The sequence below is a fragment of the Triticum aestivum genome, chromosome 3A, assembly GCF_018294505.1.
Source record: "Triticum aestivum cultivar Chinese Spring chromosome 3A, IWGSC CS RefSeq v2.1, whole genome shotgun sequence".
Lineage (NCBI taxonomy): Eukaryota > Viridiplantae > Streptophyta > Magnoliopsida > Poales > Poaceae > Triticum > Triticum aestivum.
Genome location: NC_057800.1, coordinates 642,110,999 through 642,132,217, shown reverse-complemented (window position 1 = coordinate 642,132,217; position 21,219 = coordinate 642,110,999). Strand labels below are relative to the sequence as shown.

Below are 21,219 nucleotides of genomic sequence, written 5' to 3'. Positions count from 1 at the left end.
GGCGTCCGCCCAGTTTTGTATTTGGGTCGGCAATGCGCCCAACGAGCTGACCCATTTCATGTCCGCATTCAACTTTTGAATTAAAAAAGGCCCGCGGCCGATCATGCCAGCGGCCATGTCTCATGCCGGCACCATGCCAGCACCGGCATACAATGCCTACAAAATGTTTCCATGCAAGCATATGGGCAAGTGATAGCAAATGAAGACGTAAAAAAAATGATCTTGATGGCACAAAAGAGGCCGACTTGCTTGCTATCATACCATGTCTTGCACGCCGATGCTGCTCACGGGGCGGGGCTTGACGCTCTCAAGGGTGGCACAAAACTTGTTGCACTCTTATTGGATTACCCTCCACCGCTTGGAAATGGAGACCCACCCGTGCGTGCTCACAAATTGATAGGGTGGAAACTTCTTGCGCTTATGAAACTCGCGGTGCACACGAGTCCAAAAGGTTGAATGCTTTTGCTCGACGCCCGTCTTTGGGTCTTGTCCAATGTCTCGCCAACACTCGCATAGAAGTTTGTCCTCGACAGCTGTGTACGCCTTCGTGCGTTTGCTCTTGCGCTTCGGCTTCGGCCCGACGGCTTGGTTGGCGAGCTCGTCCTCGAAAAAATGCTCCACTTCGATGTCGCACTCGTCCTCTTCCTCTAGCCCATAGTCGTCCAGGAACTCGTGGTCGAGGGGGAAGCGGTCCAGGTCGATGCCGACCTGATCACGCATGAAGGCCACCTGATAGGGATCATAGCCAGCGGCCGGCGTGAACGCCCCGCGGCCGTCCTGGCTTTGCGTCTCCTCAGGATCGTAGCCAGCGCCCGGCGCACCACCCTCGAAGATAAGGTGTTGCATGTAGTCCTCGTCGACGGCGGACGGCATTTCCTCGAACAGGTTGCGGGCGTCCGGGAGACCGTCGGTCGGCGTCTGTCGCGCGCGTTTCCTCGCGCCGTCGGACGACGAGCCACCGACCACTGGGGCGGCGTTGAGGTCGATGGGCGCGGGCGCGGGTGTGGAAGGCGCGACCACGCTCACGTCGGGTGAGCACTCCCCGGAGAGGCGGGAGGCCTGCGGGTAGACGTGGAAGTCGGGGACCGGGTTGCAAGCCGATGCGCGGGGTGAGTCGGGCATCACCATCCGAAGAAATGCCGACAAGCCGGTGCTGGCCGCGGCGACGGCGGCTTGGACGAGGTGGTGTTGGCTAGGGTTTACCCCAAGCATGTAAAGCGCCTCCCTCGTTACAGCGGCGACGCGGGCGTTGGTGAACTCCTGCTGCGCTGCAGCGGCGGCCTGCGCAACGGCCTCATCCCTCGCATCCGCGGCGTGCCTCCGGCCCTTCCTCTTGGCCGACTCCCTTGCCCGCTGTTCGGGCGTCAGCGCCTTCTTCGACTTGGTCGCCGCGGCGGTCTTGCGCGGGGCACGAGGCTTGCCTTTCCCGGAGGGGGCGACGGCGCCAGACGAGGCGAGGGAGGCGAGGCCGGCGACGGCGTCGAGGTCGAGGTCGAGGTCGATGGCGTCCTCCATCGCTGGTTTGGGGGCGGGGGGCGCGCGCTGGCGGGAGCGTTTTTGAGAAAATGGGAGGAAATGGTTGTGGCTGGCACCGACAGGCGGGACCGGGGAGAGGAGTAGGCGCGCGCGTCCGTCTCGTGTCCGCGCCGACGCAAATTCGGCTCAAAAATGGGCCTGGAATGGGTCGCCCGCGGACGAAAAACGGACGCGCGTCCATTTGGGTCGGCGCGTTGGGCCACCATTTTTGTCCGCGCCGACCCAAACAGACGTGGGCGGACGAAATAGGTCGCCCCTTGCTCTAATCAGTTTTGACCAGCACATACATCCATCGCCTTCCTTCTAAATAAATATTGATCGAGTACAAAATGTCCTACTCCTACTCTGCTGGACCCCACATCCCATTGTACTGTACAAACTGTATTTTTTTAGGCAAACCCACAAAGCTTTTATTCATCCGTCACACAGTTTACAGGGACGAAAACAAGATCCCGGGGCTGGCCTAACCAAGCATGGCGACCAGTACCCATCGTTAAAGCATGCTTTGCAAGTTTGTGAGCCTCGACATTGGAGGTTCTAAACTCATGACTAATCAAACAGGAAGAAAAAAACCTAGCTTGATCTTTTATTTCTCGCACTATTGCACCATATGAAGCCGATGTGCCTGTCTTGATTGCCTCTACCACTTTCTTACAATCGGAAGCCACCGAGATTTTCTGAATGTACAAATCCTCTGAGAGAGCAAGAGCTTCACGTATAGCCAGCGTTTCCAAAACCTCAGGATCATTGATATTGTTGAAAGTGAGTGTAGACGCCCCTTGGAAAATTCCGTTGCCGTCGCGGCACACTGCTGCTACTGATCCAAGACCACCGCGCCTTGCTACCGCCGCATCAACGTTCACTTTTAAGTGCTGGTCCGGAGGAGGGATCCACCTCGTCGGCCTTGGCGTCGTTCCAGAACTTGCTGTTACTGCTGGCTTCTTTAGAAACTCGATGTCGGATAGATAGCTTGATATAAAACCATTAATAGCATGAGGAGATTGGAAGATGCCTTCATGAATCAACTTGCGGCGAGCAGACCAAATCGCCCACAAGGTCACGATCAGGACGGTGGCCTCGTCTTCCTTAAGAACTTCTACCATGGAGTGTAGCCAGCGCTTTGCATTAGGGTCTTGGTTGGAAGACATATGCTGCACCAATTCTTCATTAGACAGAGCCCAAGTGCATCGGGAGATGGCACAATCCAATAGTGCATGGCGCCAACTGTCCGGGGCTCCACAAACAGCACATACATCTGTTGTTGCCATATTTCGATGCTGAAGGACGTCCCCGGTAGGCAAAGAATGTTGTGACAGCCTCCAAGCAAAAACCTTCAGTTTTGAGGGCACCTTTATTTTCCAGAGATCATTCCATCCTTTCCTCTCCCTCTCTACATTTGATAGGCTTTCTGACTCCTCCAACCATGCCTCTCTCCCCATCTTAATTCTGAAGATCATCTTATAGGCCGTCCTGACAGAGAAACGACCCCGCGGGTCCTCGGACCATGCCCAAAAATTCTTTAGAGGCCTGGAGCATATAGGGATTCGCAGAATGGCCTCGGCATCAACCGGTGTGAATATCTGCCGAATCAGCTCTTCCTTCCACGAGGCCGAAGTGGCATCAATCAGTTCAACAACTTTTATTGGTGGGTTGAGCACCAGCGAAGATACTGGTCTCATCAAACCAGACCTTGGGATCCAGTTATGATCCCATATGCTAGTCGTCCGTCCATCTCCAATTCTTCTGATTATTCCCTGCTTGATAATGTCTCTACCATCTAGGATCGAACGCCAAATCTGAGAAGGGTGCGGCCCCAGTCCTGCCTCCAGCACAGTGCAATTAGGGTGGTAAGCAGCCTTTAGGATTCGAGCGCTCAAAGAGTCAGGATTCTCTAGACATCTCCAAGCTTGTCTCGCCAAAAGCGCCAAATTAAAAATCTCAAGGTCCCGGAAGCCTAGCCCTCCCAAATTCTTCGGCCTCGTCATAACATCCCACGACACCCAGCATGGCTTTCTTTTACCTTGCTTACTTCCCCACCAGAATTGCCTTATGGATGATGTTATGCTCTCACAAAGCCCCCTCGGGAGTCTGAAACAAGACATGGAGAAAACTGGAATCGATTGGGCCACCGATTTAATAAGAACCTCTTTTCCCGCTGCTGACAATAGTTTCTGCATCCATCCTCTTATCCTTTCCCAAACTCTATCCCGGAGATACTTGAACGTGCCATTTTTTGATTGTCCAACTTCTGTAGGCATCCCCAAGTATTTCTCGCTGAGTGACTCATTCTGCACAGCCAAGATATCCTTGATTCGTTGTCTAGTGCCTTGAGGGCACCCCTTACTAAAGAATATCGATGACTTATCATTATTAATCCTCTGACCCGACGCATTACAGTCTTGATTCAACAGGTTTGACACCAAATTTGCACCCTCATCACTAGACTTAAAAAGCAACAGGCTGTCATCTGCAAATAACAAGTGGTTCACCTCAGGAGCTGTGGGAGCCACCTTAACACCACTTAGAGTTGATGACCGAGAACTGGAATTGAGTAGGCACGAAAGGCCCTCTGCTGCAAGTAAGAATAGGTAAGGGGAAATAGGATCTCCCTATCGAATATCTCTTATTGGTTTGAAACTCTCAAGCTTTTCTCCATTGAACAGAACTGAGAAAGAAACTGATCTAACCATGCCCATAACAATATCAATCCAAGCCGAGGAGAAACCCAGTTTGACCATAATTGCTTGTAGATAATCCCACTCTACACGGTCATAGGCCTTCATCATATCCAACTTCAGAGCACAAAAACTATTAGTTTTGGATCTGTTCCTCTTCATAAAGTGCAAGCATTCATAAGCACATATTATATTATCTGTGATCATCCTACCAGGCACAAAAGCGGATTGCTCCTCGGATATGATATCTGGAAGAATGACTTTTAATCTATTGGCAACCACCTTTGAGGCTATTTTGTACAAGACATTGCAAAGACTAATCGGCCTGTACTGTGACAAATGATTAGGATTTGTTACCTTTGGTATAAGGACCAAGACCGTATCATTGATGCTCTCCGGATTTTCCTCCCCTCTAATGATGCGCATGATTACTGTAGAGACCTCATCACCACAAATATCCCAGTGTCGCTGATAAAACTGTGCCGGAAAACCATCAGGACCTGGAGCTTTGGTTGGGAACATTTGAAACAAGGCATTTTTATCTCAGCATTTGTGTATGGCGCACATAAAATCTCATTCATCTCAGGTGTAACTTTCCTCGGAACGTGCCTCAAGACCTCATCCATCCCATGCACCCCTTCTGACGTATACAAGGTTTTGTAGAACTCCAGAACCATGTTTTTTAAGTCAGCTGGATCCTCAACATGAGTGCCGAAAGCATTTGTGAGTGCCCGGATCATATTCTTCTTTCGCCTCATACTTGCTCTCATGTGAAAAAACTTTGTGTTCCTATCACCAGCCGCAAGCCATTCCAGCCGTAATCTCTGACAACACATTAACTCTTCCCTGTGGTATAGTTCCGCTAATCTCTTATTTAGCTTTAGCTCTGGATGAGACGGCCTCATACGCACTGGATCATTGCGCAGCGACTCAAGCTGGGTTTTTATATGCCTTATCTCTTTACGAACACTTCCCAAAGTTTCCTTACTCCATTTAGACAGATCATTTGTTATGGACAGCAACTTGTCACGAAAATCACGGACCCCATAGCCAGCGTTCGCCGCATTCCAGCAACCGTATTTTTTGTTGCCTTGCTCCCGGAAAAACCACGTGTACGATCCACAGCCCAGTAGTTGTACCAGCATACGCACACCGACCGGCCCGCCGGGCCCACCGCCACCGTCGCGATTTGCGACGTCTCCACTGGAGTCGATGGATATAGGCTGATGATGAGGACTCGGGATTAGCCACGGCTCTCCTCCCCCTCCCCTCCTGTTCTGCGCCCAAACCACCACCCGCCCCCTCCGCCGCAATCCCCAGACCAATCACCGGTCCACCGCCCAGATGGCCGAGACGGCGGCGGCGGCGGCGCCCGAGGGGATCAACCCGCGCAGCGGCTACTGCGCGGCGACGCGGACCTTCCACAGCCTCCGCTCCGCCTCGGCGGGCGCGCTGCCGCCGGAGTCGCTCCCGGTCACGGCCGCGGCCTACGCCTTCTCGCTGCTCGCCTCCCCGCTCCCCGACCGCCCCGCGCTCGTCGACGCCTCCACCGGCATTGCCGTCTCCTACCCGTCCTTCCTCGCCGCCGTCCGCTCCCTCGCGGGCGGCCTCTGGTCCTTCCTCGGCCTCCGCCCCGGGGACGTCGCCCTCGTCGTCGCGCCCTCGCGCCTCGACGTCCCCGTGCTCCACTTCGCGCTCATGTCCATCGGCGCCGTCGTGTCCCCCGCCAACCCGGCCTCCACCCCCGAAGAGTACGCCCACCAGGTCGCCCTCTCCCGCCCCGTCGTTGCGTTCGCCGCCCCCGAGGTCGCCGCCAAGCTGCCCGGTCACCTAAGGTGCGTCGTCCTCGGGTCCGATGCGTACAAGAGCCTGGCGTCTGCCGGCGCAGGGTCCGCTCCTCCGCCGGTCGCGGTGAAGCAGTCGGACACCGCGGCCGTGCTCTACTCCTCGGGCACGACCGGCCGGGTCAAGGCCGTCGCCATCACGCACCGCAACCTCATCGCGCTGATCTGCGCGCACGCCGAGAACCGGGAGAGGGTGGCGGCGGAGGCCACCGAGGCGGGCGAGGAGCCGCCGCCGCCGGCCGTCACGCTGCTCCCACTCCCCATCTTCCACGTCTTCGGCTTCATGATGGTCCTGCGCTCCGTATCCATGGGGGAGACGGCCGTGCTCATGGAGCGGTTCGACTTCGGCGCCGCGCTGCGGGCCATAGAGCGGTACCGCGCCACGCTGCTGCCCGCGGCGCCGCCCGTCCTGGTGGCCATGATCAAGTCCGAGGAGGCGCGCCGCCGCGACCTCTCCTCGCTCCTCGTCATCGGCGTCGGCGGCGCGCCCCTCGGCCGCGAGGTCGCCGAGCGCTTCGTCGCCGTATTCCCCAACGTGCAGATTGTTCAGGTTAAGCATCAGATTCCATGCAGGATGCAGAATATTACTACTGAATCTTCCATGCGCTTTGAAGATTACCTTTTCTGATCTAGCGAACTCATGTCTGTACGATTCCATTTATTATATTACAGGGCTACGGATTGACAGAATCATCCGGCTCTGTTGCCTCGACGGTAGGGCCAGAGGAGTCCAAGGCGTACGGCTCCGTCGGCAAGCTGGCGTCGCACTTGCAGGCGAAGATAGTAGATCCGTCCACCGGCGAGGCGCTCGGGCCGGGCCAGCGCGGCGAGCTCTGGGTCAGGGGCCCACTCGTCATGAAAGGTGAGCACTCCGCAGCATGAACTGGGTCATTGCTCTGACCATTAAGCACGCGGTTGACCTTTGTCACTCGTCGGATTAGATGGTGCCTTGATTTGTTTACTGCTAGTTGAAGTGCTTAGAGTGTGCACTTGAAATTTAAAATACGATCGCCTTGATAACGACGTTGATTGCCTTAGATGATTCGTCGCCTAAAACCTTTTACATATCTATCATTATGTCGTGGCTTGATTTTCTCTCTGCCGTGCTTGTTCTACCAGCATTTATCATGTGAAAGCTGTGTATGTCCATCACATAGCAATGTGATGGTGATCCGAGATGCATTTCTTTAGAGACATGACTTTTTGTAAATGTGCGAGTGAGCAGCATGGCTTGCCTGCCATGTGCTTCATGACGACTTTTTTTTGTGTTAATTGATGTAGTTGCCGGCATTTATCCAACAAGTACTGGTGGTGGGCTAGTACCGAATTCAATAATTCTTCAACCCTGGCAGCAATGCAGGGATGCTCGTTCTCCTGCTTAATAGATTAGTCATGCCAGCATGCCAGTAATATTCTGTTGGAACTTGTTAATTGAAATCATCTGTTAGAGCGGCGATATCTCTCATATCTGCTACCAGCCATACGCCCTACAGTTTGGTATGGAGAGTGACATTACAACTGATCTAGACACTTGACTGTGCTTGGCAGATTATAGCATCGTACCACTGTTGCTTTTGCCTTATTATTATTGGCCCCTCACAATATCAAGGTAGTTTTATAATAAGCTTATGGAGACAGGAATCACAATACAAGCGATCTAAACATTCTTGATTTTGCCTTATTATTATTCTTGATTTTGCCTTATTATTATTGGGGCCTCACCGACTCACCGTATCAGTCATGGACTCATGGTGGTGTTCCTTTTCAGGTTATGTTGGTGACGACAAAGCAACTGCAGAAACAGTGGACTCAGAAGGCTGGCTGAAAACTGGTGATCTTTGCTACTTCAATGAAGATGGATTTCTCTACATTGTTGATCGTTTGAAGGAGTTGATAAAGTACAAAGGATACCAGGTACAGTTACATAATTGTTGGAGAATTTTGCCTCACAAGATTCTGTCTACATGATACTAATATGTACGTCTCATCTCAGGTTCCTCCAGCTGAACTGGAGCATATTTTAACATCACATCCTGGAATTGCTGATGCTGCAGTTATTGGGTAAGTACCTTTAGAACTGCAGTAAACTTGGTGAAAATTCTAATGAATCATATATTCCTATAAAAGCTAAAAATATGGTATGATGATGCTCTGTTCAGCATGTGGCAGTATATAAGATTCCCCCTCATATGCACTATGCAGATATCCAGATGAAGACGCCGGGCAACTGCCAATGGCTTTTATAGTGAGGCAACCAGGTTCCAACCTTACTGGGCAACAAGTCATGGACTACGTGGCTAAACATGTAAGTTTCTCCTTCTCATTATCCTAATCCTGCTTTCTACCAAATATAGTTCGGTGCTGAGTTCAAAGTGTCTGTCATAATCAGCTTTATTATACTTTTTGACAAGCAAGCTGAGCAATTACAAATTGAGTTGGGTCTAGTAATCTTTTAGTATTGTTAGTCACACTGTCTCTTTGCCAGTTAAGCTATCTTTAACATTTTTTCCTCGTGATGGGAACGACAACATTGAAATAGAGTAGTATGCAGCGCATAGTCGCAAAGCTATAGAGGACTAGTGGTGGGATCACCAAATTGTACTCCCTCCGTTCCTAAATATTTGTCTTTTTAGAGATTTCAAATGGACTACCACATACGGATGTATATAGACATATTTTAGAGTGTAGGTTCATTCATTTTGCTCCGTATGTAGTCACTTGTTGAAATCTCTAGAAAGACAAATATTTAGGAACGGAGGGAGTATATCACTGCGTGCCAAAGGAAGCCGCATGTCAACACATGAGCAAGCTTGTGCATTGTGTATCAATGCACCTTTATGTATGCAGCATATGCTTTTGGCTCCTTGCTGCCATAACTTGCCATTGTCTTGCCACTCAGACACTATAAACTCGGATATAAACGTTTGCCCTTTGACAGGTTGCGCCCTACAAGAAAATCCGCCGAGTCGCCTTCGTCAATGCAATAACCAAATCACCTGCTGGAAAGATCTTGCGGCGGGAGCTTGTGCAGCAGGCCCTGTCGATGGGTGCCTCCAAGCTTTGAGATGTAATTTGCTGTGCAAATGTAGAAGATTTCTTTTGCTGTATATAAACTGGAGATATGACACTATTCTTCGTCAACCATTGGTCACCCTGTTTCCTTGTGAACACCGGGTGCCCTTCGCGAAACAAATATTTTTGAGTTAAGAGGGTCCGAGAGAACAGGCTGATCAAACATGTCTTCTCTAATGACGGTTAAAAGTAATCTGCTATTGATCAATTCACTCAGCTTGGCTCTCCATGCCATTTTTATCCTATGTTAAACAGCAGGGTTTTGCCTTTCTTCTAATTGCCATCTGCTGGAAATAAGAACTGAATGAAAATTTCCTATAAATAAAATCCAGAAAATGCAGTTACTTGATTGCTTCGGGGGGTTTTGGTTACCTGAACAGTTTGATCGCCTCTTTGCATACTTGTCCTAGTTGGGTATGGTAGATCATATGCAGGGAAAATAATAATAATCATATTCTTCACATTGTTTGGTGTCATCATAGCACCGATTCTAGCCATTGTGTTGCTTACCTTGTACTCCCTCCGTCTGAAAAAACTTGTCCCTCAAATGGACGTATCTAGCATCAAGTTAGTGCTAGATACAATCATTTGAGGAACAAGCTTAGGACAAGTTTTTTCGGACGAAGGGAGTACCTATTTGGCGAGCCTATCATCTACACCTTACATACAATCACACTTATTGCAACAATAAAACAACATGGCAATCACACTTATTGCACCAATAAAACAACATGACAATCACAACGAACTGGATGATGATAATGAAATTCTTCATTCCATATAGCGAAAACTGACGAGGAGCCTTGCCTACTTCAACATTGCTTGCCTGCTTGAGCATAAACTTGGAGTAAGCAACCACTGTTTGCTACTCTTAAATCTTTTGTAGGAGTTGTCTGGGTAACGACTCACTTGTTTTTGGAATACTTACCATGAACTGTAAACCCCTGAAATCCTTCCTTTGTACACCACATACCACTTCTCCTAGCATGACAGAAGAGCAAGAATTCAAGCAGTAAGCAAAGGAGCACACTACATTTGGAAGAGAAGGAACTTACGCATGCATGATCATAAGCAGAGCAAGTTCATCCTAACTAGTATACTATGGTATCATCCTACCACCACATCCAAAAAGAGGATGTAATCCTACCACCACTACTTCACCATCAGTGTGAGGGGTTAGTATATACCACCTCATCAAAATATACAGGCCAACAACAATTTTCAAGCTCTAGCCGCCATTGCCATCGCCGTTGAGGATCATGCACGCCATCACCATCACCACCAGAAACAATACTACTAGTAGTGCTTGCCCAACCAGGACCTAAGCCAGAGCACCCTATGTGCGTTTCCCATGGCAAGGAATCCGACACCCCGAGCCTTGTTGTCCAGTAGGTGGTTCGGTCTCTGAGCTTGGACACTATGATCCATCTTGCTCTCCACTTCCTAAGGTGGTTGTAGACCTGGGTCGAGGTGACCTTTTGGCCATAGAACTCGAACACCTGTGCACCTCCATGAAGCTCGTACCAGTCCTCACCCCACTGGCTATGATATTGCACATCTTGTTAAGCATGAACGTGGACATGAACGGCTTCCATTTCATCGAATTCCCCCTCCCATCCTTATGTGCCTTCGCAATCATGATGGCTGGCTTTTGTGCAGCATCAGAAACAACATTAGGCACAACCAACACAAATGGTAGAGGCATAGCAGGCCCCTCAAAGACATCTGAATCCAGAGTTACCTGGTCCTCGATGATAGGCTAGAGTTAAAATTTGCACAAATTAAATTTAATTCGAATGAATTTTCGAAAAACAACTCAAAAGTCCTGACATGGCAACCAACTTTCTCTACCATGGCACAATTTTCAGAAATGTTGCCATGTCAAAGTTTTTGGAATCCAAAATTGTCATTTGAATTGATCATAAATTTTTATCTCGGATTCCAAATTTAATTAAAAAATTACTTGATGTTCAAAAGACACTCTAGGAATAGTTTGACCCGAGTTTACTTTAGGAACTTTAAACTTTTTTCAATTGAAAACCCAAACCCAAGTTGAGCATATATAATCTAAACCACAAATCCAAACCAAATGAATATTCTTGCAGATCGATTCACAAGTCAACCTTGACCTATTTTGAATTCATTTGAACTCAAAACTTTTCAAATTTCAAATCAAATCCAAACCAAGTTTGAACCATGAATTCAAATCTATTTGAATTTGAACTTAAATCTTCAATATGGATTCAAAGGTTGGAACCCAAATGAACCAAACCAATTCAAATTTAAATATGAAATTCAAAATTGAATTGAACCTCATTTGAACTTAATCCATGACGTACACACCAAATGGGAATGATTCATTCACACTTGAACCATACACCAAATGGGAATGCGAACAAGTATTACTTTTTTTTGTATGGAGCTGGTATCAATTGGGTTGTGAGGGGGTGGTACGTCTCAAACGTAACTATAATTTTTGATTGTTCCATACTATTTATTATCACTTTTGAATACTTTTTATAGAAATTTTATTATTTTTTCTGGACTAACCTATTAATTTGGTGCCCATAGCTAGTTATTTTTTGCTGCATGTTTTTTACTTTTCAGAAAATCCATATTTATGAGGACTTGTTTTGGGGACATAAGGTTCTAGAAAGCACCGGAAGGGATGGGGGGCCACCCCAGCCTCCACGCGGCTAGGGCCCCGCCAACATGGGGGCCCTAGCCACCGCGTTACACCTATTTTTTGCCTACAAATATCGTATTTCCTGAAACCCTCCGTACCATTTTTCATGGGTTTTTTCACCACCGCAAGTTCCTTCTCCGCGGAGATTCAATCTGGAGGCCTGTTCTGGCACCCTGTCGAAGGAGGAATTCATCACCGCAACCATCTTCATCAACCTTGTTGCCACCATGACAATGCGTGGGTAGTTTTCTTAGGACCTTAGGGTTCATATTGGTAGCTAGATGGCATCATCTCTCCCTTGTGATTCAATACAAAGTTTCCGTGAGCTGCCTCACATGATCGGGATCCATATGATGTAATCGGTGGTTGTGTTAATTTATTGGGATATGATAAATTATCACTTTATGATCATATTGTTCATTGAATTATATTTAATCTTTTTGAAGTTTCTTTGCTGCATAATTAAGTAGTCATGTATGCTCTCCGATCTATTTGTCTTATTTGGCCAAGATTGATTAGCAGTTCATCAGAGGAAGTTGTGCATGGCAGTGGGTTCAATCTTGCGGTGATTCATCCCAGTGACAGAAAGGGAACGAACATGTATTGCATTGTTGCCACTAAAGATAAAATAATGTTTTTTTATCACACTTGGATGATAGTTTTACTGTCTACATAATGACACTTTGTTTATTGCAGTACTCCGTTTGTTATAAACTTAATATTTTGAGATGCATGCTGGATATCAGTCTTTAGGTGGAGTATTAGTTGTAGATGTAGTTCGATAACGGTCTACATATCTTGCACGTAATGCCTATGCAAGATTATGTCATGAATGATCATAGACAAAATATAAATATTACAATTTAATCACTGCCCAATTGTAATTTGTTCACCATAGCACACTTATCTTGCTTGGAGAGATGCCTCTAGTGAAACTTTGACCCCTCTGGGTCTATCTTCCCTTTATTTTTCTGTTAATTGATGGTTAGCTACTGGATCTGAAACTTTATGTGTACCGGCACGATAGGTTTTCCTCTATGTATCTTTTGGTTTTCTCAACGTTGATGGTTTATACCAATATAATGAGAAGTAGGGGATTTTGGTCTCTTATACATTGGGTCCCTTCATAATTCACCAAGGGAGCTTCAAGTCTTCCCAGTTTTAGTCCAACAACTAACCTATGATTTTGAGGCATGATAATCGGTGTCACAGGTGAGCAATGTTAGTGTGTACATGATTTATCGCGCATGCACACGATTGTTGATGTTTTCACCAGACCATTGACGCAATCTTTCATTATTTTTGTTTATCAAAATATGTTAACTCCTTATATATGAATATCATCATTGTGTAAAGATGGAAGTATTCAGATTAGCAAATATTTAGCTTAAGGTGTGACTAATACCCAATTACTCACTGTTTCACCGTGTTTTCTTTTTCGAGGACTTTGCTTATCTCCTTTGATTACTAAGATTTATATTTTCTCTTTCTCATTTTGGCTTCTGTTATGAAACCAGCTTCAGGTGTGAAACGATGAGAACACGAGGTACGTGGTTTTTCTTCTAACCTTATAAATGAATTTCTTTCTTTACATATCGTCACATTTTCAAATTTTTGTTTGAAAATTAGTCCTTGGTACTTTTGATTACTTTTAATATTGTTTTGCTACTTGCAAAGTTGTTTGAGTGGTGAATTGTTTTCAGGTTACTCAGAATACCTCCTTTCGAAAATTTGAATTAAAAGAACATCACTTATTTTTAAATGGAGGGAGTACTTATTTATTGTGTATTTGTTGCAACACACAGGCTCTTTTGATATAAACTAAAAATTTGTAGTTAGTGTTGTTCATTCAAACTAATTGACTCGAGATCATATCCCATGGCCTGAACTAGAATCCCCAAAAGATGTAGCCGTTTTAATTTTGTCATCATAACCATGCCCCGCGACACATGTCTCGATCCAAAACATTATTGTTCATGGCAACCAACATTTTCTTCATTGCTGAGTACAAACTAGACCATACATTTGGGGGGCGGGAAGGTTGGCGGTGTGTGATATTCTTTTTGTCTCGTTGCAACGCAAGGACATATTTGCTATTAATTCCTACTCTCTCCGTTCCGAATTACTTGTAGCAGATATGGATGTATCTAGATGTATTTTAGTTCTAAATACATCCATTTCTGCTACGAGTAATTTGGAACGGAGGAAGTGCAAACCAAAAAGGCCTCCGGGACAAAAAAAAGGCCTCCAGGAAAAGAAAAACTAAACCTGCACATACACCGACAAGCCGAGCAGCGAGCACACCGCCTCCATTGCGATCTGCGAGTTGCGACGGGAGGACCGGATAAGCCACGTCACTCCTCCGCCTGTTCTGCGCTGTTTCTCCGTCGAAAACACCACAAACAAAGCAAAACTTCCAATGGCCGAACCGGCGGCGGCGCCCGCCGGGATCGACCCGCGCAGCGGATTCTTCGCGGCCACGCGGACCTTCCACAGCGTCCGCTCCGCCTCGGCGGGCGCGCTGCCGCCGGAGGCGCTCCCGGTCACGGCCGCGGCCTACGCCTTCTCGCTGCTCGCCTCCCCGCTCCCCGACCGCCCCGCGCTCGTCGACGCCTCCACCGGCATTGCCGTCTCCTACCCGTCCTTCCTCGCCGCCGTCCGCTCCCTCGCGGGCGGCCTCTGGTCCTCCCTCGGCCTCCGCCCCGGGGACGTGGCGCTCGTCGTCGCGCCCTCGCGCCTCGACGTCCCCGTGCTCCACTTCGCGCTCATGTCCATCGGCGCCGTCGTGTCCCCCGCCAACCCGGCCTCCACCCCCGAGGAGTACGCGCACCAGGTCGCCCTCTCAAGGCCCGTCGTCGCCTTCGCCGCGCCCGAGGTCGCCGCCAAGCTGCCCGCCCACGTCAGGTCCGTCGTCCTCGGGTCCGATGCGTACGAGAGGCTGGTGTCTGCATGCGCGGGGTCCGCTCCCCCGCCGATGGCGGTGAAGCAGTCAGACACGGCGGCCGTGCTCTACTCGTCGGGAACGACCGGCAGGGTGAGGGCCGTCGCCATCACGCACCGCAACCTCATCGCACTGATGTGCACGCACTCCGAGAACCGGAAGAGGGCGGCAGCGGAGGCCACCGAGGCGGGCGAGGAGCCGCCGCCGCCGGCCGTCACGCTGCTCCCGCTCCCCCTGTTCCACGTCTTCGGGTTCATGATGGTCCTGCGCTCCGTGTCCATGGGGGACACGACCGTGCTCATGGAGCGCTTCGACTTCGGTGCCGTGCTGCGGGCGATAGAGCGGTACCGCGTCACGCTGCTGCCCGCGGCGCCGCCGGTCCTGGTGGCCATGATCAAATCCGAGGAGGCGCGCCGCCACGACCTCTCGTCGCTCCTCGTCATCGCTGTCGGCGGCGCGCCCCTTGGCCGGGAGGTCGCCGAGCGCTTCGCCGCTATCTTCCCCAGCGTCCAGATTGTTCAGGTTAAGCATCAGATTCCATGCAGGCTGCAGAATACTACTGAATCTTCTGTGCGCAATGAAGACTGCTCTTTCTGATCTGTGTGCAAATGATTCCGTCGATTCATATTACAGGGCTATGGTCTGACGGAATCATCTGGCGCTGTCGCCGGGACGGTAAGGCCGGAGGAGTCCATGAAGTACGGCTCCGCCGGCAAGCTGGGGTCGCGCCTGCAGGCGAAGGTAGTCGATCCGGCTACCGGCGAGGCGCTCGGGCCGGGCCAGCGCGGCGAGCTCTGGATTAGGGGCCCACTCGTCATGAAAGGTGAACACTGCGCAGCATGAACTGGGTCATTGCTCTGACCATTAAGCATGTGCATACTACCAATAGTTTGATTGTTTAGACTGTGCACGTGGAAATTTAATATGATTCCGTTGATAGCGATGTTGATTGATGATGATTCGTCGCCTAAAACCTTTTATAAATCTATTATTGTGTCGTGGTTTGATTCCCTTTGTGATGTACTTGTCCCAGCATTTATCATGTGAAAGCTGTGTACTCCCTCCGTTCCTAAATAGTACTCCAATAAGTCTTTTTAGAGATTTCAATAAAAGAGTACATACGAAGCAAAATAAGTGAAACTACACTATAAAATATGTTTATATACATCCATATGTAGTTTGTATTGAAATCTTTAAAAAGACTTATATTTAGGAACGGAGTAGTTTATCCATAGCAATGTGATGGTGATGTGAGATGCCTTCTTTTTAATAGAGACATAGCTTTTTGTTAATGACGACTTTTGTGTTAATTCATGTAGTTGCCAACATTTATCCATTGAAGTACTAGTAGGAAATTCGATAAATCTTCAACCCTGGCAGCAATGCACGGATGCTTGTTCTCCTGCTTAATAGATTAGTCATGCCAGCATGCCAGTGATATTCTGTTGGAACTTGTTAATTGAAATCATCTGTTAGAAACGAGGACGTCTCTCATATCTGCTACCAGCCATACCACCCTACAGTTTGGTATGGAGAGTGACATTACAACTGATAGACACTTGACTATGCTTGGCAGATTATAGCATCGTACCACTGTTGCTTTTGCCTTAGTATTATTGGGCCCTCACAATATAAATGTAATTTTAATAAGCTTATGAAGACAAGAATCACAATACAAGCGATCTAAACATTGTTGCTTTTGCCCTATTGTTATCGGGGCCTCACTGACTCACCGGTGGTGTTTTTTTTTTCAGGTTATGTTGGCGATTACAAAGCAACTGCAGAAACAGTGGACTCAGATGGCTGGCTGAAAACTGGCGACCTTTGCTACTTCAATGAAGATGGATTTCTCTACATTGTTGATCGTTTGAAGGAGTTGATAAAGTACAAAGGATACCAGGTACAATTATACTATTATCGTTGGAGAATTTTGCCTCGCAAGATTCTGTCTGCATGATACTGATATACTACATCTTATCTCAGGTGCCTCCAGCTGAACTGGAGCATATTCTAACATCACATCCTGGAATTGCTGATGCTGCAGTTATCGGGTAAGTATATTTAGTATGAAGTGCAGTAAACTTGGGAAAATTCCAATGAATCATATATTCTTAACAATATGGTATGATGCTCTGTTCAGCATGTGGCAGTATATAAGATGCCCCCTCCTATGCACTATGCAGATATCCAGATGAAGATGCTGGGCAAGTGCCAATGGCTTTTATAGTGAGGCAACCAGGTTTAAACCTTACTGGCCAACAAGTCATAGATTACGTGGCTAAACATGTAAGTTTCTCCTTCTCATTTTCTCAATGCCACTTTCGCTACCAGACATAGTTCGGTGATGAGTTAAAAGTGTGTGTCATAATCAGCTTTATTTTGCCTTTTGGCAAGCAAGCTGAGCAATTGCAAGTTGAGTTAGGCCTAGTCCTGTTTTTAGTATTGTTAGTGACACTGTCTCTAAAGTATTTTAACATTTTTTCCCTGATGGGAGCAGCACCACTGAAATAGTATGTATCATATTGTTGCAAAACTATAGAGGATGGGATCATCAAATTAGATATCTGCGTGCCAAACAAAGGCACATGTCAAGCACACGAACAAGCTCGTGCTCGTGCTCGTGCACGTGTGTCATGCACACGACAAACATAGCAACACAAACCTGGAGTTGATTTGAAGAGACCCACATCAACATTAACAAAAAAAACATCATTTCACCTTTATGTGCACAGCATATTCTTTTGTCTCCTTGTTGCCATAATTTGCAATTGTCTTGCCACTTACTACTCCCTCCATTCCAAAGTAATTAAAGTTTTAGGTTCAAACTTCATAAAGTACATACATCAACATATGTTGCATACATAAAAATGAAGTTTTAGCAAAATATTTAGAAGTTTTGTATAAACTTAGGTTTGTCCTAAGTCTATAATACATCAACGTCTACCGCACCAAATTTGCTTCATTATGAAAAATATTTTTATATTATAGATATTTGATATTTTAGAAGGGGAGCCTTGGCGCGGTGGTAAAGCTGCTGCCTTGTGACCATGAGGTCATGGGTTCAAGTCCTGGAAACAGCCTCTTACAGAAATGTAGGGAAAGGCTGCGTACTATAGACCCAAAGTGGTCGGACCCTTCCCTGGACCCTGCGCAAGCGGGAGCTACATGCACCAGGTTGCCTTTTTTTTAGATATTTGATATTTTAGATATTTCATATTGTAGGTATTGGTAGTTTTTTCTATAGAAACTTGGTCAATCTTAGAAAAATTTAACTTAGGACAATTCTAAAACTTCAATTGTTTTGGAATGAATGGGGTGCACTAAAATCAGATCTAAATGTTTATCGTTGGACAGGTTGCGCCCTACAAGAAAGTCCGCCGAGTGGCCTTCGTAGCGGCAATACCCAAATCTCCTGCGGGGAAGATCTTGCGGCGGGAGCTTGTGCAGCAGGCCATGTCCATGGGTGCCTCCAAGCTTTGAGATGTAATTCGCTGTGCAGATTTAGACGATTTCTTTTTAGAGAGGAGGCGCTTGCCCGGCTTTAGCAAACTGAAGCCCTTATAGCGTTTATAACAAGGAATAAAAAAGGTAACAAAAATAAAAGGATACAACACTATTCTTGTCCGAAAAATTGAACCTCAAATGCTCACCCTATTTCCCTGTAAACACCGTGTAGCCCTTGGGACGAAATGTAATTTCTTTTGAGTGAAGAGGGTGCAAGGATCGTTCGTTCGTGCAGAGTCTGATAGAACATGTCTGTTGCAAGGATGGTTGAAAAGCTATTTGCTATTGATGAATTCACTCAGGTTTGTCATCTGACATTTTTGTATCTTACGTTATTAAACATCGATGGAGCGAAGGAGTTTTTTTTAATTGTTTGAATTGCTTACCACATATGTCACGTGATGACGGAGGGACGGAGTTGAAAAAACCCTGGCTCCGAGGAAACCGAGAAGCGGGAGTTGGAAAGAAATTACGGGCCATTGCGGCTTACTGCTCTTAGTGGTACACAGGCAACACAAATACTTTAACACTAGATAAAAGTATAAAATCGCCTGATCGGGTTATTTCCCCTTTTTCTAGTCATTTTTTGAAAATACTAAATAAACATTTTTTAAATGACGAACGTTTTTGCCAAGCACGTACAAGTTTGAAAAGTTGTGTATTTTTTAACCAAACTTGTAAAACAGGATTGATTTTTTAATTTGTGAACGAAATTTAAAGCATGAACATTTTTTGAATTTCTGAACAAACCTTGAAAAACAGGAACCATTTTTTAATACCAATCAATTTATGACAATCACGAACAAGTTCGAAAAACAGTGAACAATTTTCGACTTTGTGAACATATTTTTCAAAATAGGAACATTTTATAAATTTATGAACAAATCTTGAACAACGGGGACATTTTCTAAAAACTGTGAACAAATTTTCAAAATGGGAAAGTTTTGAATTTGTGTACAAATTTGGAGAACAAATTTTGAAGCACGAACATTTTTTGAATTTTGTGAACAAATTTTGAAAAATCCCGAACAAATTTGGAAGCGTGAATTTGTTTTGAATAGGTGAACGAAAAATTGAAATCCGGTACATTTTCTGAATTTCGAAAGTTATCAACTTTTTTGTGCAACGAGAACATTTTTTGAATTTTGAGAATATTGTTTCGAAAACTGAACATTTTTTTAAAACAAGAATGTTTTGGAATTTGTGAACAATTTTTTAAAGTAATAAATTTGTTTGAATCTTGAGAACAAATTTAGAAACGGAGAACAAATTTCGAAGCACGAACAATTCTTTAAAGCACGGACATTTGTTGAAAATATTCGGAACAAATTTTAACACGGAGAACAGTTTTGAAAAATCCCGAATAAATTTGGAAGCATTATTTTTTTTGAATACGTGAACAAAAAATTGAAATCTGGTACATTTTCTGAATTTTGAAAGTTTTGAACAATTTTTGAATTTTGAGAAGTTTTTTTTTTGAAAACTGAACATCTTTTGGAAACATGAACAAAAACTTAAATATTTTGAAAAAAGTTTGAAAGAAAGAGAATAAAAGAAAAGGAAACAAAAAACAAAAGAAAGAAAATTTGTTGAAAAGAGAAATTAACTTGAAAAGGAAAACTAAAAGAAAACAAAAAAGTAATGAAAAGAAAAGAAAAAAGAACCAGAAAAGGGAAGAAGAAAAAACAGAAAGAGTAAAAAAAGAAAAAAAATGGTTTAGGAACTTTCTAGATGGTTCTCAAAACCAGTAAGAACCGGCTAGGAACGCTCTAGAAGGTTCCCAAGACCGAAACCTGGTAGACGCTTGTCGCTACAGGGCCGGCCAAAAATCGCTCGCTAGTTAGATCCCCTTGTGCGATTCGTCGACAGTTTCACGCAACATGCGTCCAATAGAGAATTCCCTGCGAGCTCGCTATGGGCGACGGAGTTGAGACTATCCACAGTGGGAGTAATATAGGTTGTAACTGTTGGAAATATGAGCAATTTACCAAATGATTTTATTAACAAAAATACTAGATAAAGCATGACTAATATAGTAGAGATAAAACAAGTCATGCTTCTGACAGAGAGAAGGTAAATAGCTTCTGCATATATGAACCGTAGCCTATCATATCTATAGCAGACAGTAGAACTAGTTGCATATATGAGGTAGAACCTAACATATTTAGGGCAAGTACTAGTACGAGAAACTGTGGCAGGATATCTAACAGAAAGAAGAACACATACGTGACAGCAGCAGCAGTAGCACTGGACTTGGGGTCGGTGTCCTCTCCAGCCATGTCGTCGAGGAGGTTGTCGACGTCGGGGAAGAAGTCGTCGGAGTCCGGGGCGTCCGTGGAGAAGGAGTCAGTCAGTAGTCGCGCAGAGCGCTCCCCAAAAACCTTATCACCCTTCTCCCGTACAGGACTCAAAGAGGTGCGGTTTCAGAGGCCTACTGTCCCGACCTGCGGTGCACATCGCAAGCTGGGATGAGGAAGACAGCAGCAGCTCAGAGATTGGAACCGGTGGCGAGAGGAAGGAGAAGTTCTGGTGTGTCTCTCTGGGAGGAGCGACCTTCCTTTTATAGGCGCAAGAGAAGGAGGCGAGAGGGCAGTTACGAGAGGCGAAATGAAGAGACGGAGGCGAAGCGAACAGCCAGCAGCCGAAGGGCTGCACCGTTCGCATTCGAACTCCGCTTTCGCAAAAACTCTTTTCAGCTTCCGTGCCTTTCGTATACCCGTAGTGCGTGGCAAAAATTTAGATATCGGCTTGGATCATTCCCGCAACCCGCGACGCATCGTGACGAGGCGAGGCGTGGCGAGGCGGGCGGCGGAGGAGGAGCGCGCGTGGATATCCCTCTTGTTCTCATCCTCGTACAAGTGGGGAAAGAACCTCCCTTATAAGGAGGTCCAATTCTCACTAAACTAGCAATGTGGGACTAAACTTTTGTACCACCTCTTGTCTTGCACAAATGGGCTAAGT

The 21,219-nt window shown here is 46.6% G+C and overlaps 2 protein-coding genes across 3 annotated transcripts; both read left to right on the top strand.

The window, feature by feature from the left end:
- The first annotated feature begins 5,442 nt into the window (after positions 1-5,442).
- LOC123062828 (4-coumarate--CoA ligase-like 5) lies at positions 5,443-9,339 on the top strand. Its single transcript, XM_044486500.1, has 6 exons — positions 5,443-6,605; positions 6,728-6,917; positions 7,824-7,969; positions 8,049-8,116; positions 8,258-8,360; positions 8,994-9,339. The coding sequence occupies exons 1-6, from the start codon at positions 5,556-5,558 to the stop codon at positions 9,117-9,119; spliced, it is 1,683 nt and encodes a 560-aa protein (XP_044342435.1). The 5' UTR covers positions 5,443-5,555; the 3' UTR covers positions 9,120-9,339.
- Positions 9,340-14,118: 4,779 nt separating this feature from the next.
- LOC123062827 (4-coumarate--CoA ligase-like 5) lies at positions 14,119-18,573 on the top strand. Of its 2 annotated transcripts, none has more exons than XR_006429896.1 (6): positions 14,119-15,276; positions 15,388-15,577; positions 16,509-16,654; positions 16,738-16,805; positions 16,895-17,040; positions 18,109-18,573. XR_006429896.1 is itself a non-coding variant. In XM_044486499.1 (6 exons), exons 1-6 carry the CDS (start codon positions 14,233-14,235, stop codon positions 18,232-18,234), a joined length of 1,677 nt encoding a protein of 558 aa, XP_044342434.1. In that variant the 5' UTR covers positions 14,119-14,232; the 3' UTR covers positions 18,235-18,573. The 2 variants fall into 2 exon arrangements, 1 of the variants encoding a protein (XP_044342434.1); XM_044486499.1 differs by having other exon boundaries at positions 16,938-17,040.
- The last annotated feature ends 2,646 nt before the right edge of the window (positions 18,574-21,219 follow it).

What these genes read in the sequence shown, in the direction of transcription:
- LOC123062828 (XM_044486500.1), top strand. Translation starts at nt 5,556, where the DNA reads ATGGCCGAGACGGCGGCGGCGGCGGCGCCCGAGGGGATCAACCCGCGC. An exon ending in CCAACGTGCAGATTGTTCAG is followed by an intron (nt 6,606 to 6,727) that starts GTTAAGCATCAG and finishes ATTATATTACAG; the next exon opens with GGCTACGGATTGACAGAATC. An exon ending in GGGCCCACTCGTCATGAAAG is followed by an intron (nt 6,918 to 7,823) that starts GTGAGCACTCCG and finishes GTTCCTTTTCAG; the next exon opens with GTTATGTTGGTGACGACAAA.
- LOC123062827 (XM_044486499.1), top strand. Translation starts at nt 14,233, where the DNA reads ATGGCCGAACCGGCGGCGGCGCCCGCCGGGATCGACCCGCGCAGCGGA. An exon ending in GGGCCCACTCGTCATGAAAG is followed by an intron (nt 15,578 to 16,508) that starts GTGAACACTGCG and finishes TTTTTTTTTCAG; the next exon opens with GTTATGTTGGCGATTACAAA. An exon ending in TAAAGTACAAAGGATACCAG is followed by an intron (nt 16,655 to 16,737) that starts GTACAATTATAC and finishes ATCTTATCTCAG; the next exon opens with GTGCCTCCAGCTGAACTGGA.